The sequence below is a fragment of the Macaca thibetana genome, chromosome 8 (assembly GCF_024542745.1).
Source record: "Macaca thibetana thibetana isolate TM-01 chromosome 8, ASM2454274v1, whole genome shotgun sequence".
Taxonomy (NCBI): domain Eukaryota; kingdom Metazoa; phylum Chordata; class Mammalia; order Primates; family Cercopithecidae; genus Macaca; species Macaca thibetana.
Genome location: NC_065585.1, coordinates 2,850,723 through 2,865,466, shown reverse-complemented (window position 1 = coordinate 2,865,466; position 14,744 = coordinate 2,850,723). Strand labels below are relative to the sequence as shown.

General features: G+C 53.2%; 1 protein-coding gene and 1 long non-coding RNA gene across 3 annotated transcripts in view; both read right to left on the bottom strand.

The window, feature by feature from the left end:
* The window catches only part of TSNARE1 (t-SNARE domain containing 1), a 134,476-nt gene that overhangs the window by 34,910 nt on the left and 84,822 nt on the right, over positions 1–14,744 (bottom strand). For both annotated transcript variants that reach the window (XM_050801008.1, XM_050801009.1), the window contains 3 exons: positions 11,328–11,418; positions 7,695–7,769; positions 7,168–7,224 (listed from right to left, as the gene is read on the bottom strand). In XM_050801008.1, the coding sequence (XP_050656965.1) occupies positions 7,168–7,224; positions 7,695–7,769; positions 11,328–11,418 (223 nt within the window). The remainder of the gene's footprint in view (positions 1–7,167; positions 7,225–7,694; positions 7,770–11,327; positions 11,419–14,744) is intronic.
* Positions 5,861–7,159, bottom strand: LOC126961050 (uncharacterized). The gene is made up of 2 exons (XR_007728176.1): positions 6,318–7,159; positions 5,861–6,271 (listed from the first exon to the last, which is right to left on the bottom strand). It is a non-coding gene; the product is annotated as an uncharacterized LOC126961050 (long non-coding RNA).

Below are 14,744 nucleotides of genomic sequence, written 5' to 3'. Positions count from 1 at the left end.
CTTGAGCTCCGAGGCTGGGATTAGGGATTTGCTGGCAAGGTGCTGGGGCCAGCGCAGAGGGGACGGCCCTGTGATAGTTTTCCAGCTCAAGAGGCAGACACACAAAGGAGGCTTTCTCCTCCCCACAGGGCTCAGGGCCTGGGTCCCTGTTCCGACAAGCAGGGAAGACACGCTCTAACGTGAGTGCTGGAGACAGGGCGCACGCGGTTTCCCGTGGGAAGAGACTCTGCTCTGCTGGCATTCAGAGAGCAGGGACCTGAGGCCGGCGCCCGGGGCTCTCGGAAGCTCTGGGAAGTAGACCACTTTCTCATGCACTCCGAACCAAGGGCGGGCAGGGGCCAGGGCGAGAGGCGCCCACACCGGGAGCAGCAGTGTCTTCTCAGGAACCCCCGGTAGTTCACTGTTTCCTCCAAGCAGCAACAGACTCTATGTTTATAACGTCAAATTTATCGATGTTTATAAAGTCCCTACGCTTTTCTTTTTTTAACATGTAGCTGGTGGAGTCTCTGGAGGCAAAGCCCAGGATGTCAGGACGGACACGGCTGTGGCAATGCTTCCCCGAGTCCCACATTAAATCAAAGGGAACTGGACCCAGAGACAAGGGGTGACCCCCAGCCCTTTACCCCAGACAGGGAGGCGTGTCTAGGGAATTTCCAGCCAGCCAGTGAGAGTGAAGCACATCTTCACTTCTGCAGCCTGGCTGGGGACACACAAAGTCCTGGTGGAAATTTAGGCTGAGGTGGCCGGTGACGGCACAGAGACAGAGCGTGATCTGCCACTGGGGCCGTTCCCGACGCTGCCCCAGGGACTGGGGTGCTGCTCACTAGTTGAGCCCAAGCTGGGTTTGAGGCTGACCCTCGACCCAGCTGGAAACTACTGACCACAGCCAGGATCTCCAACTCCAGACAGGCTGAGCTGCCCACCGCACACCCAGGGGAGACAGGCAGGGGACAGGGAAGGCAGCCAGTGCCCCTCGCCCCTGCCAGGGCTGCCCAGCCTGTGAGCAGCAGCCCCCAAGTCCCCCCACGTCAGCCCAGCATCAACTTGGCAACAGGCCTTTTGCTGAACAGGGTTGCATATCATCTCATCATTTATAGTTTGCAAATTCCTAGAAATAATCTAACCTTCCGTGATTTCTCAGAAGCACTACTGGCCACTCCCCACCTTTTTAAAAGAAAATTCTTCCGAAAGGCAATACGTCTATGTTTCAATGCCAGGTGCAAAGAGTATAGCTCTATGACTGCTTACAAAGGAAACATGTCCCAGCCAAGACACAGGACACTGGCCAGGACCCCCGAGGCCTCCCTCCAGCACCTGTCATCCCATGCCCCCAACAGAGGAGAACCCAGCTCCGACTTCTAACACTGTCCACTGGGGGGTGGTTCTGAGCACTACAGAAATGGTATCCCACAATCTATCCCCTTGGGTCTCAGGCTTCTTGGACTCAGCATTATGTCCAAGGCATCACCAGTGGGCGTGGTGGCCACAGTTCACTCTTTTGGTTGCTCTGCATTCCCCGGTGGCATGAATTCAGCAGGTGTCGCTTCCCTGTGCTGGGGAAGACCGGGCGGGGTTCCAGGCTGCACCACTGTATGGGGTGCTGCTATGAGCATTCTCCCACATGACTTCTGTCAACACACACAGTTGTCCTGTCTCCACGGAGTGGCCGAGGACTCCCACAGACACCAGAATCTGTGGGTGCGCAAGTCCCTGATATAAAATGACTTGGTATTTTCATACAACCTACGTACATCCTCCCATATATTTAAATCACCTCTAGGTTGCCTATAATATTTAATATGATGTAAATGCTGTGTAGTAAATAGCATAGTTGCTCTACTGTATTGTTTCAGAAACGACAAGAAGAGAAGAGGCTGTACATGTTCAGAACAGCTGCCATTCTTTAAAAAATATTTTCAGTCTGTGATTGGTGGAATCCACGGATGTGAAACTCATGGATATGAAGGGCCCGCAGATATGCATGTCTGTTGGGCAGAACTGCAAGACCCTAGGTAAGAAAATGCTGGACTTGACAGATATTTCCCAACAGTGTTCAAAGTGGTGATGCAGAGGCACACCCCACCGGTAAGGGATGAGAGTGCAACGACCTGCACGCAGGCCCACACCCGGCTTTTGCAGGGGTTCTCACTCGTGTTTGCTCTAGTTATTTGTGTGGGTGTGGTGTGTGGTGATACACCGCCACGGGTTTCTTTGCCATTTTCCTGATAACTCATGTTGCCAAGTACACGTTCACAGGCTTATGAGCCACCTGGAATCCTCTTCTGAGGTGCCAGTGGAAGGCTGCTGCCCTTTTATTGTTTTTCGATAGAGCTGTCTGCCCTTTCCTTATTGATCTGTAAGATATCTTTATATATTAAGGATGTAAGTCCTTTTCACACGTGTTGTGCACACACCCTCCCCTGTCCTGTGGGCTGCACTCTCTTACTGGGGTATAATTTTAACAAAGTGTGTCGACCTTCTCCTTTGTGGGTGGCACTTGTGCGTCTGTGTAAGAAATACTTGCCCACCATGAAGGCATCAACGGAGCCTCCCATGGTGCCTTCTGGATGTGCTGCCGCCTTATCTTTCACACGTGGGTCTGTGGTCTGGCTGGAAGTGCTTTCTGCACAGGGTGAGTTGTTTGTGAAGGGTCCTTTTTTCCAGTTCAAACATCCGAGTGATCCGTATCAAGCCCTGAACGAATCACCCACCTCCCGTGGCAGGGCAGTCCGCCTCGGCCGCAAACCCAGCCGCCACGTATCTGTGGTCTGTGTCCGGTCTTCACTCTGTCCCACGGGCTGATGTGTCCACAGGCTGGTGTGTCTAGCCTCGCACAAACACCACACTGTTTTTATTTCTGTGTTTTATAGTGTGTTCCAATACCTGACAGTATAAATCTCTTTCGTTGTTCTTCAAAATTGTCTTCACTATTTTGGGTCTTTCCTATTTCCATACACATTTTGGAATCAGCTTGACAGTTCACACACACACACACACACACACACTGAAAACCTGCTGGAACTTTACTGGGATTATATTGAGCCTACAGATCCACTGGGTGAGAGCTGACATCTCCGTAAACACAGCATCCCCTGCATGGTTCAGGTCATCCACTGGGTGACAGCTGACATCTGCGTAAACACAGTATCCCCTGCATGGTTCAGGTCATCCACTGGGTGACAGCTGACATCTCCGTAAACACAGTATCCCCTGCATGGTTCAGGTCATCTGTCATTTCTCTCAGTAATGTGGCATAGTTTTTAATGTAGAGGCCTTAACCGCTCCTCATAGAATTTTTTGAAGAAATTTATTGTAATAAATTATGATATCAGTTTTTAAATTTCCTCTCCAAACTGTCTTTTGCCAGCACACACAATGTCTTCTTGTCTACTGACCTGTCCTGCCGCATTCACTGATGAATTCTAACAGCACGCTGCACATGCGTCCGGATTTTCCATGGACATAATCGTGCTGTCTATGAAACAGTTCCTTCTCAATCCTACTTTTTTTTTCATGCCATACTGCGTTGGATACGACTTCTGGCACAATGGGGAACAGAAACAATAGTACTAGATGCCCTCGTTTTATCCTCTATCTTAGGAGAAAAGATTTTAACATCTCCTCAGTAAGTATAACGTTAACTGTAGGGTTTTTGAAGATACCTTTTGGCAGATTAAAGGCATTCTTATCTATTCCTAGTTTGCCAGGATTTTTTTTAGCCTCCTTGAGTGTTGAATTTTATCAAGTGCTTTTCCTATCTGTTGAAATAACCTGTACAGATTTCCTCACTTCTTCTGTATTCCGTGGTGAATCATACCCAGACTCTGAATGCAAATCAGCCCTGCATCCCTACAATCAACCCCACTTTATAATGATGTATCATCCTTTTACACGTTGATTGATTGAAGTTACTAATATTTAGGATTTTTGTCTCTATGTTCGTAAGAGAGACTAGCATGTTATTTTCCTTCCTGGGATCCTCGTAAGAATCTGGAATCAAGCTACTGGGGCCTCGTGAGGCAGACAGGTGTGTTCCTCCCCGCCGTATTCTCTGTGTGTGTGTGTAAACTGCTGCTAGCTACTGCTCAAATATGGGACCAAATTCACCCATACAGCTATTGAGGTCTAGAGTTTTCTTTGCGGGATATTTTTAAATTATGGATTTAATTTTTTAATAAATATTCAACATCCCAGATAAGTTTTCTTATGCCCTGCCTTCTAATTCACTAATCCTTTTTTCTGCTTTGTCTATGTGGAGAGTTAGCTAACCCACTAAATTCTTAATTTTAGTTATGGTATTGTTCAATACTAGAACTCCCTTTTTAAAATAAAATGTAAGTTCTCTGGTAAAAGTCTATACCATTTCCTATTTCCTTTCACATGTTAATAAAACGGATTGAGTGTCACTCATCTGGAACGCTTGGGACCAGAAGTGTTTCAGATTTTGAACTTGTTTTCAGATTTTTGATTTTTTTTCCCAGATTCTGGAATATCTGCATTGTACTTATTGGATGAACATTCCTCATCAAATATCCAAAAACCTAAATGTTCCAAAGAGCATTTCCTTTGTGCATCATGTTGGCACTCAAAAAGTTTCCGATTTTGGAGGATTTTGGATTTTGGAGTTTTAAGTTAGGGATGCTCAACCTGTAGGTATTTTAAGCTGAGTGTCCGACCAACCATTTGATTATCTGCATCACCTGTTGGTCAGTTTCTACTTCCTGTTTTTCCTTGGCTTTAGTCATTGGATCCTGGTCCCTGTGATGCCTAATGACTTTGGCTTAAATCCCAAACACTGTATGAAAAATTGCAGAGATTCTAGATGATGGAATTGTCCTCTGTCTTTGGAGAGACCACATAGACATGATTCCTGGCTATGCTTTAGGTTTGGTTGGTCAGGGCTGGTCTGCTTCTGGTTTACCGTCATCTCTCATTGTCTCAAGCGGAACTTGTGTTTACAAGAGTCCCTCCTCCTGGGTGGGCCTTAAAATCCAACTTTTGTCTTCTTAGTACTCTGAGGGCACTCCGACTTCTGTTCAGCTTTTCCTGTGAAGTACTTGTTGCTTGGTGTCTTAGACTCTCACGTCACGCACACACCAGCGAGTGTGGATCAGCAAAAGCCTGCCTCCCGGGGAAAACCTGAGGGCTGCAATCCCCTCCAGGGTTTTATTCCTAAGGGTCCCGGGCTCTAATTTGTGACTCTCCAGCCCAGTAAGACCACTAAAGCTATAAGCCACCATGGCTGTTCAGTCTCGATAAGCTGAGACACAAGCTGCCAAATGTCCTAGGGGTGAGAAGGAAGTGATGATGAGCCTGAGTGATCTGGGAACACGTGCCTCCCTGGGCCTGGTTCCCAGCTGCTCTGACGCTTCCCCCATGTTGGATCCATGTGTCTCTGCATGTCTGTGTCTATCTGTGTGTCTCTGTGTGTCTGCATGTCTGTCTATCTGTGTGTCTGCATGTCTGTGTTTATCTGTGTGTCTGCATGTCTGTGTCTATCTGCGTGTCTCTGTGTGTGTCTGCATGTCTGTGTTTTTGTGTCTGTGTGTGTCTGCATGTCTGTGTCTATCTGCATGTGTCTCTGCACATCTGTGTTTGTCTGTTTATCTGTGTCTCTGTGTCTGCATGTCTGCGTTTATCTGTGTGTCTGTGGGTCTATGTTTATCTGTCTCTGCATGTCTGTGTTTATCTGTGTCTCTTCGTGTCTGTGTATCTGTGTCTCTTCGTGTCTGCGCGTTTATCTCTGTCTGTGCGTGTCTGTTTATCTGTCTCTTCGTGTCTGCGTGTTTATCTGACTGCGTGTCTATGTTTGTCTCAGTTTGTCTGTTTATCTGTGTCTCTTCGCGTCTGTGTGTCTGTGTTTATGTGTCTCTGCGTGTCTGTGTTTATCTGCATATGTGTCTGCATGTCTGTGTGTCCGTGTTTATCTGTGTCTGCATGTCTATGTTTATCTGTCTCTGCATGTCTATGCTTATCTGCATGTGTGTCTGGGTTTATCTGTGTCTCTGTTTATCTGCATGTTTGTCTGCGTGTCCGTGTTTATCTATGTGTCTGCGTGTCTATGTTTATCTGTGTCTCTAGGGGTTTATCTGCATGTGTGTCTGTGTTTATCTGTGTCTCTTCATGTCTGTGTATATCTGTGTGTCTGCATGTCTATGTTTATCTGTCTCTGCATGTCTATGCTTATCTGCATGTGTGTCTGTTTAGCTGTGTCTCTGTTTATCTACATGTGTCTGCGTGTCTATGTTTATCTGTGTCTCTAGGTGTTTATCTGCATGTGTCTGCGTGTCTGTGTTTATCTGTCTCTGCGTGTTTACCTGCATGTGTCTGCATGTCTGTGTTTATCTGTGTCTCTGTGTTTATCTGCATCTCTGCATGTCTGTGTTTATCTGTATGTGTCTCTGCATGTATTTGTGTGTCTGTGTGTCTGTATTTCTCTGTCTCTGCATGTCTCTGCATGTCTGTGTCTCTGTTTATCTCTGTGAATCTGTGTTTATCTGTGCGTCTACGTGTCTGTGTGCATCTATGTGTGCATTTTTCTGTGTGCATGTGCCTGTGGTTTTTCTGTTTTTGTTTTTGAGACAGAATCTCACTCTGTCACCCAGGCTGGAGTGCAGTGGCGTGATCTCCGCTCACTGGAACCTCGGCCCTGCCTCCTGGGTTCAAGCAATTCTCCTGCCTCGACCTCCCACGTAGCTGGGATTACAGGTGCGTGCCACCATGCCTGGCTAATTTTTGTATTTTTAGCAGAGATGGGGTTTCTCCATGTTGGCCAGGCTGGTCTTGAACTCCTGACCTCAGATAATCTGCCCACCTCAGCCTCCCAAAGTACTGGGATTACGGGCGTGAGCCACTGCACCCGGCCACGTGTGCGTGTGTTTTAACGCAGGTTTTACAGTGGCTCTCAGCAAGAGGGCTGGTCTGACCAGTGAGTCCTGCCCAGCACATGGAACCCTCCACAGTCATTCTTTGGGAGCTGAGCCCTTGTCAGGTACTGTGCCAGGGCCCAAAGGTCAAAATGCCCACGTTTTCAAGGCTGTGCCTCATGGCACCCCTCAGAGGAGACCCCTCCCTTGGCCCTCCCCGCCCTTCCATGGAGCACAGATGGCAGTGGATTCTGAGTGTCCCCTAACAGTCACTGACCCACGGTCACTACTTGGCACCCACCTGTTTACTGCCCCTCTGTGCCATGGGAAGCAGCGCTCTGGACTTTTCTGCAATTTTCTGTTGGAAAAAGGACAAGAGAAGAAACACAGGAAGAGCAAAAAAGGTGGGGAAGAGAGAAGAAATGATCAGCTGAGCGCAGGGTTCTGGACGATGGTGCAGCAAAATACGCCTGCCACTCCCAGAAGAGGCTGCCGGGGCCGGGGCTGAGCTCTGCCAGCGAGACGCTGGATGGCCTCTGTTCACGCATGGGAGCTCTCTGGGCCCCCGTTTCCTCACCTGTCAGTCGGGTGAGACCTGTTCTTCCTGCTTCCCCAGAGCTGACGTGGGTAAATGTCCTCTAGGACACAAGCCCTGAGGCACAGTCTGGATCCTGGCTGCCTAGAAACTGTGCAAGGACGACCCCCTTCTCTGCCTTTGGGGATGGGGCTGTACCAGGCCCACAGGGACAAGACAGCCATGAGGGTGCTCTGGGAACCGAGGCCCAGCCTACCTGGCCTGCAGGCCCCCGCGGCCCCCCTGCACCTCACCTTCTGCACCACTCCATAGCGCTGAATGGCATCCGAGAGCTGGGTTTTCAGCCGGTCCAGCTGAGGACGCTCCTGCTGCAGAAAGAGGGCACAGCTGGCACGACATGGGAGGTCTGGCCCTGCCCCAGCGGCCCCACCACCCTCACCTCCTCCCGCGCTGATGTCCCACCTTCCCACACTCAGAATGGGGCTCGCCATCAACTACATCCCCCTGGTGTCACCGCTGTCTCCACAAGCACACCCAGGGTCCCCAGGGACACCAGCACCACAAAATCCAGCTCAGGGGTCAACACCACCTGCCGCAGCCAGGAGCTACTCAAGGCACATAAACCTGGCCCCGCACCACCTCCGCGAGAAGCACTGTGACTCCCCTTCCACAGCACAGGACACCGCGGCCCTGAGTCCCAAGTCGCTTGTCTGTGACTCCTTCCTCTTCCACCACAGCACAGGACACCGCGGCCCTGAGTCCCGAGTGGCTTGTCTGTGACTCCTTCCTCTTCCACCACAGCACAGGACACCGCGGCCCTGAGCCCCGAGTGACTTGTCTGTGGTCACATAGGTGGCGGGGTCACTGCCAGAACCATCCCCCTCCCCAGCATCTCGCCTGTACCTGGGCTCCCCATGGCCTCCAGGGTCCAGGCCGTTTGCCACCACACCTCAGTGCCCACCAGGCACCTGCTCCAGAGCTGGAGCTGGAGAAACACTGAGCCAGGGTGGGGCTGGACAAGCAGCCCTGGGGTCAGCCCCATTGCTCTGGCTCACCGTGGGCGCCGCCCACCAGCAGGAGCACCAAGGAACCCACAGCTTCCTTCCAGCACCCACCCCATGGCTATCAGAAGATTGGAGAGAGCTAAGGCTCAGGCGGGCTGGTCTGGGGTAAACCTCTGATGACCGAGGGGCACTGGGAGCAGCTGATCACAGCCTTGACCTCTTCCCACGATCGAATGTACTACATCTCATCGAAGCGTCCACGGCCCACAAAGTCAAAGATGTGGTAGGCACCGACTGCGCCCACCAAGCCGTGTGAAGGAGCCATTCACTTCACGAGGAAACGGCCTGTGCGGACCACCCGAGCCTGCTCTCACCCCACAGAAACACCTCTCAGAATCGCAACCCTCCACCATGTGGGGCCTTGCTCAGCACCTCCCATAAGAGGGCCCAGAGTGTATTCTCGGATGAATGAGTAAATGAGTAAGTGACTCAGGCACACCTGAGTCAGGGAATGAAGAACAAAGCTACAGAGGAAGAGGTCAGACACAGGAGTCAGTGCTGGCCATGATGCTGCTGACATCACCGCCCGAGGGCACAGGCCAGGGCAGCACCAGTCCCCACAGAGTGGTCCCCGCAGGGCAGCCATGGCTATGAGGAGTGGCCCGAGCACAGAGACGCTCCAGGCCGCTCAGCACAAAGCTCCCAGCGCTCCTGTCATCTGCCTTTAGGGAGACTCCGGCCGCCCCATCACTGGACAGGGGGCTGCTGCCTCTGTCACACGCTTTTTTAGTGTAACTAACTTTTGAACTAGCTCTACATTTTTAAGTACAAGTTTTATTACTGTATAATTGAGATCTGATAAAATTCACCCGCTTTTACGTGTCAAGTTCAGTAACTCTTAGTTGTACAGCCATCCCCACAACCCAGTTTTAGAACTTCCCCATCACGCCAGAAAGGGCCCCGCGCCTGCCTGCAGGCACCCCAAAACCAACTCCTGCTCCCAACCCCGACAACCGCTCGTCCACTTTTGGTCTCCAGAGATTGCATTTTCTGGATGTTTCACACAAACAGAACCACACACTGTGTGTTTTCTTGCATGGGGGCATGCGGTCTTTGAGCCCCACCACATTGTGGCCTGCCTAACTCTCCGTTCCTTCTCACTGCTGACCACACCCAACGCAGCACTGTCCACGTCACGTGTATTTTCCACAGGGAAGGCGGCATGCGTTTCCCCTGCAGGACTGCTAATCCATGCTGCTGGCTCTGCAGCAGGTTGAACCTGCAACCCCAGCCCTCCCAAGGCAGTGAGAGCAGCTATGGGCAGCACCTACAGCAGGGGCAGGTTGGCGTCTCACTCACACCGTGCACATGAAGCAGGTACAGCCAGCGGCTCACACTGTGTGCATGAAGCGGGTGCAGTATGAAGCGGGTGCAGCCAGCAGCTCACACCGTACTCAAGAAGCAGGTATGGCCAGCTGCTCACACTGTGCACATGAAGCAGGTGCAGCCAGCAGCTCACACCATACACATGAAGCAGGTGCAGCATGAAGCGGGTGCTGCCAGCGGCTCACACTGTACACATGAAGCAGGTATGGCCAGCAGCTCACACCGAACGCATGAAGCAGGTGCAGCATGAAGCAGGTGAGGCCAGCGGCTCATACCATGTGCATGAAGCAGGTGCGACCAGCGGCTCACACCATACACATGAAGCAGGTGCAGCATGAAGCAGGTATGGCCAGTGGCTCACACTGTACACACGAAGCAGGTGCAGCATGAAGCAGGTGCAGCCAGCGGCTCACACTGTACACATGAAGCAAGTGCAGCATGAAGCAGGTATGGCCAGTGGCTCACACCGTATGCATGAAGCAGGTGCAGCATGAAGCAGGTGTGGGCCAGCGGGCTGCAGCTTGCTCACTCCTGCCCCGTAAAATCTTAGGGTTTGGCAGCATTTAATCTTTTGTGACAAGTACCCTCCAATCTTCAGTGACTGGGCACTGACCTGGTGTGGTGGAGCGGAGGGTGTCGGGATGGTTAGAAGTGGGGACAGGGCCAGGAGTGGTGGCTCACACCTGTAATCCCAGCACTTTAGGAGGCCAAGGTGGGTGGATCACTTGAGGCCGGGAGTTCAAGACTAGCCTGAGCAACATGGTGAAACCCCACCTCTACTAAAAACACAAAAGTTCACTGGGCATGGTGACGGGCACCTGTAATTTCAGGTACTCAGGAGGCTGAGGCATGAGAATCACTTGAACCTAGGGGGCAGAACTTGCAGTGAGCCGAGATCATACCACTGTACTCCAGCCTGGGAGACAGAGCAAGACTCCGTCTCAAAAAAAAAAAAAAAAAGAAGTGGGGACAGGGTGGAGATGAGGGAGGGAGCGGCCCTGGGGCAGCTGAGCCGGGACAGTGGTGATGGCTGTGGCAGTGGGTATGGTGATGGCCACTGCCACAGCCATATGTCTGGCCTGGGGCCCATGCGTCTGATAAGGCACCAGGGAAGGTGAGGGGATAGGGAGGGTGTACATGAAGGTGGCCTTGAGTGGCGGATGCGGCAGACGGGCAGGGGATGCAGGGCAGGGGAGAGGATGGTGAAACAAACAATGGCGGGCCATCAGCTTCCAGTAAGGCCTGGCCAGGAAGACCCAGGGTGCTCTTGTCCCCACTACTGGATAAGCCAAGGAGAGCAAGAGTGCGGGCAGCCACACCAGCTCCCAGCAGGTGGTCGGCACACGGCTGCTACCCGAATGACAGAACACAGGTTCTGAGCCGTGGAGCCACGTGAAGCTGGGTGCCAGGCCAGTCTGTGCCCATCCACACATATCAGCCTCCCTGTATCCTGCCTCGTGTGACGTCCCCGCTCCCATCACAGGCACAAGGGTCCATTCCTCTCCTCCCTCCCAGCCCGAGCCCCCAGGAACATACCGGGCAGGAGCTGCGCAGCAGCTCAGCCATCTGCTTCACGGTGGTGGCGCTGGCTGCGATGGTCTTGTTGGTCTCCTGCTGTGCTGTGTGCCTGGGGGCCGAGAAGGAGCCAGGAGCGAAGGCAGGGGAGGAAGGCAGCAGAGAGCAAGGGCCCAGAAGGGCGCAGCGAGCAGGGATGCACGGGCAGAGTGGGGGAGACAGAGACAGACGGACGGACAGGTGGAGAGAGGGCCGAGAGACACACAGAGACAGAGAAAACAGCAAAGAGAAAACAAGAGTAGGGAAAGAGTAGCAAACAGAAATAGGCAAAGGCTCAGAGAAAGAAGGGAACAGAGACAAGAGCAGCAGTGACTCCCACAGAGAAAGAGGAGGGGGCCCAACAGCCAGGACAGGGAGGGACGGGCAGACACCCAGCAAGAGGCCGGTGGGGAGGGGAGGCGGGGGCAGAAAGGCAGGCGGAGAGAGACGGCGCAGGTAAGCTCTGGCTGGGATGGGTGGCAGCCGGGCCCCACCAATCAGCCACTGTGAGGACCACCTTCCTCCCCCGCTGCAACCACCCCAAATACCCCACAGACAGGAGGCCCAGCCACGAGCCCCCCCTGCAGAAAGGCCCCTCTCGCGGTCAGCTCTCCTCAGAAAGCCAGCAGGAGAATCAAGGCAATAGCGCCACGGCCCAGGGAGGCCAGCGATCCTCACCCCCTGCACACTTCTGAGGGGCCCCGGGTGAGACAGTTCTCACACCCAGGCCCAGTGAGACACAAGGAGGCCAGGACAGTCCCAGGTTACAGTTCCAAGCATGACCTCGAAAGCATCTGGGAAGACCAGCCCGTCTCCCACTAGGGGTTCGTCACCCCCATCCCTGGAGAGAGAAGCACCAGGGCAACCGTACCCCAGCCTGGCCGCAGGCACACACAGTAAGTGCAGGGAGGACCCTGGCCTGGTGGACACTGGGGAGCCACAGTGACCCTTTCAAGTACAGCCCACATGGCCCCTGCAGGCCCCTCAGGCACCACCTAGGGCCTGCACCAAGCAGGCCTCGGGGCCGACACATGGGAGCAAGCCTGGCACCACCGCCCCAGGCCAAGCCTACAGGAGCAGGGCCCATCTCCTGATATCCACCCTGGGTGGGCAGAGCCTGTGGCACACAGAGGAGTAAGAGTACCCCTCAGAACAGGCACCCAGCAGGCTAGAGAGGGTGTGGGCAAAGGAGGGCAGGGAGCCATAAGGTTACCGCAGACTGGGGGGAACCGCAGGGACAGGAGCTTTCTTCCCCGGGGCCTTGGTCAGCGCTGCCTCCTGCAGCTGGCCTCTGAGGCTTTGAAGAGCCTCCAGTGCCTCCAGCTCGCAAACATGCCTCTTCGGCCAACCACTGGCTTAACACTGTGAGAAGGATGCGGAAGCAGTGTGCCCCTCACCCCCGCTCCCACCAGTCCTCTCCTCACCCTGGGTTGCCACGCAGCCTCCTGTCCCTCTCCCTGGGCTTCCACTCCGCCTCCCGTCCCCGGCCCACTCGCCACTGCATCCCATCACATTTTGTACACAGCAGGCTCGAGCGATCCTGCTAAAGACGCTTCAGATCTTGCCAGTCCAAACCTCAGAGCTCACCAATGGTTCCACATCTCATTCCGGTCAAAGCCAAAGTCCCTCCAGCACTGCTCTAGGCCCACGTGGACGGCCTCCCCACGCCGCCCTCCTGCACCTGCAACTTCACCTCCCCACGCCGCCCTCCTGCACCTCCGACTTCCCCTCCCCACGCCGCCCTCCTGCACCTCCGACTTCACCTCCCCACGCCGCCCTCCTGCACTTCCGACTTCACCTCCCCACGCCGCCCTCCTGCACCTGCGACTTCCCCTCCCCACGCCGCCCTCCTGCACCTCCGACTTCACCTCCCCACGCCGCCCTCCTGCACCTGCGACTTCCCCTCCCCACGCCGCCCTCCTGCACCTCCGACTTCCCCTCCCCACGCCGCCCTCCTGCACCTCCGACTTCACCTCCCCACGCCGCCCTCCTGCACCTGCGACTTCCCCTCCCCACGCCGCCCTCCTGCACCTCCGACTTCACCTCCCCACGCCACCCCTGGGCTCTAGGCCCACATGGGCAGCCTCCTGCACCTCCGACTTCACCTCCCCACACCGCCCCGGGTTAACTTCACTCCTGGCCCACAGGTCTCTGCTGCTCCTGAATGAGCCGGACAAAACTCTGCCTTAACGCTTTCCTAGGCCAGATGCAGACAACGAAGCCCTGGTTGCTGACCCAGGAGCAGCTGTCTGGTCACACTGCCGCCATGGGCAACAGCCCCAGCACCAACACCTGCCCAGGTAACTCCCCTGGGAGGGCCAGGCAGGTCACGGCCCACACTGTTCTCTGCTCCGAGCTGATCTCTCCACTCCTCTAGACTCCCATGTGTCAGGGGCTCTCACTCACGCCCCCGCTGAAACATCCTCGTGGAGCCATTAGTGCTGGAATGAAGGCAGCCCGTTTCCTATATGCGGTGGGTCAGGCTCTTCTCTTTCCAGGCAGGATCTCGTCTCATTTGCGCTTCCCTCACAAACTGTTAGCACCATGCAGGATCAAAGCGAACAAGGCCTCCTTACCCAACCTGGCAACCCCCCAGGCATCAGATCCCCCTGCCAAGTCCATCGTGGGAACAGGAGGTTGCCAGCCAGAAAACCCAAGACGTGATGAAGGGAGTGGGGAACGAGAGCCGCCAGTCAAGGAAGGGCAGCCAGGCGGAAGGGCACTGCAGAGGGGCCACCTTCCACGATGCTCGTCCCAGTAAAAGGCCCGGAGGAGACCTCTACTTACAGCCATGGTACCAGGTAGTACCTCCTACCTCAAACAAGCAGAAAACACATTTAAACAAACACACACACAAAGCTAAGGGATGCAGCTAAAACAGTACTTACAAGGAAATTACTGCTTTAAATTCTTGTATTAGAAAAGAGAAAACAACAAAATCAATGTCTAGAAAGTCCACCTAAAGAAGCCAGTAAATTAAACACAAAGGAAGTAGAACAGAGATAATAAAGGTTAAGTTCAACAATTAATAAAATAGCAAACAGACCAATAATAGAAACAATAAAATTTAAAAGCATTCAAAACATTACACAACTCTGCCTAGACAGGTCAAGAGGAAGAAAAACCACACTAGCAAATTACCAAGGTCAAGAACGAAAGACTGAACCTGACTGCAGATCCAGCATTAAAAGAACGTTAAGGAAATACAAAATCCTACCAGGCCCATAAATTTGACAACTAAGATGAAATAGAAAAATTCCTTAAAAGACATGAATTATATCAAAACTGACTCAAAAAGAAATAGAAAACCTAAATAGCTCTATAAGTATGGCAAGAATTCAATTTGTGCTTAAAAACATTGCTGCAAATACACAGGCGCAACAGGCTTCAAGATCAGTA